The sequence below is a fragment of the Triticum urartu genome, chromosome 2A (assembly GCF_056163025.1).
Source record: "Triticum urartu cultivar PI428250 chromosome 2A, HENAU_Tu73, whole genome shotgun sequence".
NCBI lineage: Eukaryota > Viridiplantae > Streptophyta > Magnoliopsida > Poales > Poaceae > Triticum > Triticum urartu.
The window spans coordinates 618,276,152-618,278,515 of NC_141874.1; the positions used below are offsets into that span (position 1 = coordinate 618,276,152).

A 2,364-nucleotide genomic window follows, 5' to 3' on the forward strand; every position below is an offset into this window, starting at 1 on the left:
GCATATTATCATACTGTAGCATTTCATATTATCATACCATAGCATTTCATATTATCATACTATAGCATTTCATTTGTTTATTCTACAATGTATGTAGGGGTTGATCAATGCTGTCAATGCAATATTTCCTCATGCACAACATAGATTTTGTGTGAGGCATCTGCATCAAAACTTTGCAAAGAACTGGAAAGGTGATGTATTCAAGAATAAATTGTGGCAAATTGCAAGAGCTACAGATGAGGCAGACTGGAAGAAGTACATGCAAGAGATGAAAGAGCTGGACCAGGGGGCCTATGATTACTTGGATGCAATTGACCCAAGGCAGTGGTGCAAGGCCTATTTCCATGAACTCCCAAAGTGTGATTTGCTTCTGAACAACAGCTTTGAAGTGTTCAACAAGTAAGTGGTAGTACTGTATCATTTAAATTGTCATACTACATCCTTTAATACTGTTGGAACTGTACCATTTCATATTGTCAGTACTGTAGCATTTCATTTGTTCTAACTGTAGTGATTTCATAGGTATATACTTGATGCCAGAGAAATGCCTATAGTTACTTGTCTTAAGAAGATCAAGGACCAATTAATGACTAGGTTTTATAGCAAGAATCTGGAATCTGAGGAGATGTGTGGTCAAATTTGTCCCAAAATTAGAAAGAAACTGGACAAAAATATTAACATGTCCAACAACTGCACTGCATTACCAGCTGGACAACACATATTTCATGTTATGGGCATGGTTGGGGAGTATGATGTGAACATACAGAAGGAGGAGTGCTCTTGTAGGGCATGGCAGCTCTCTGGAATTCCATGTAGACATGGAGTTGCATGTTTAAGACATGAAAGAATTAAACCAGAGGATGTTGTCAACAAGTGCTACAGCATTAATGCTTTCAAAGCTGCTTATGGCAAGATCATAATGCCATGTAGTGATCCTAGAGTGTGGCCTAAAACTAATGGGCCTCAAATGCTGCCACCAAACTATGAGAAGAAATTTGGTAGGACTGGAAAGAAGAGAAAGAAGAACCCACTAGAGGAGGACAATGGAACTAGGATGAGCAGACATGGCATTATAGGGCACTGCAGTGTGTGCAATCAACCAGGACACAACAAAACAAAGTGCCCTGAACTAGGTAGAGGACAACCAACAACAACACAAGATCCTGGAGCAGCACATGAGGCAGGAGCAGAACAGGAGCTAGCAGCAGGAGAGGAAGCAGCAGAACATGATCCAGCAGTAGAACATGCAACAACAGAACATGTGCCAACAACAGAAGATGAGCCAGCAGTACAAGAACATGTGTCAATTCAGGTTGTGCTTCCAGAAACACAACAAAGAACTAAACTACCTATAAAGAGAAGGCCCAGTTGCAAGGTGCATTTCCCTTAAATGTTCCCCTTAAATGCTGACATATTTCTGAAATTGCAATGCTCAACAACATTTCTGATTTTTTTTGCAGAAAAAGGAAAGTCCACAAGTGGGCAGAAGTACATCTAATATGATATCTTCTTCTATGACTTATGATCTTGCTTCATCTACTATGATTGAGATTTTACAGGACCAAGTGAGAGCTTTTTATTCAAATGCAATGTTAATAAATGCAATGACATATGTTCTTCCAGAAATTCACCTACATTAATAACTACATGTTTGGTTGGTTTGTAGGCTATAGCTACTCAACAATCTCAAACAGCAGTGCCGGCTCCTTTACCAGAAAGCCAGTTCATTGCAAACTGCAGAGATGGCCTGCCACCTCCAAGAAGCCATACTACTGCTACACTAGGTTTGAAGAGAAGGAAGAAAGTGAAAAAAAGTAAGGAGAACAAAGCCCCAACAACTCAGAAGTGAAGAGAAGGATGTTTTTCTTTTGCTTAGGAAACAATATGGTTTGTAATGAAACCTCATGCTGAGATGTGGCTTTGGGTTTCACACAAACCATGGAAATGTAATGATGTTTCCTACTTTTGTTGCACAACTTCAAGACCTTGTGATGTTGAATCCATCTATCTATCTTTCAGACTGCTTTTATGTTCAATTACTAGTAAAAGAAAGGTCGTGTATATTACTGTTTATTTGTGCTGTCAGTGCTAGTAAAAAATTGCTGCCAAAGTACAGAAAAACAACCAAAATGCTGCCAAATTTTAGTTCAATTTCATTGCAACAGTACATGATCAACATCTGGATACACCAACAAGCATTTAACACTGGATACATCATACTACGACATCACTTCTTAAATCGTACATACACCACTACTACAATCAGTACAACAAGTGCACTGAGAATACTCCTACATAGAAAAATGAGCTCATTCATCTTCTGCATTGCTTCTGCATACACCACAGTCTCAACAGTGCTCTGCT

The 2,364-nt window shown here is 39.0% G+C and overlaps 1 protein-coding gene across 1 annotated transcript; it reads left to right on the forward strand.

Annotated features, from left to right (window-relative positions):
* The first annotated feature begins 259 nt into the window (after window positions 1-259).
* On the forward strand, window positions 260-1,849 carry LOC147986243 (uncharacterized). The gene is made up of 4 exons (XM_087540008.1): window positions 260-399; window positions 523-1,375; window positions 1,461-1,565; window positions 1,667-1,849. Exons 1-4 carry the CDS (start codon window positions 260-262, stop codon window positions 1,847-1,849), a joined length of 1,281 nt encoding a protein of 426 aa, XP_087396134.1.
* Window positions 1,850-2,364: the final 515 nt, after the last annotated feature.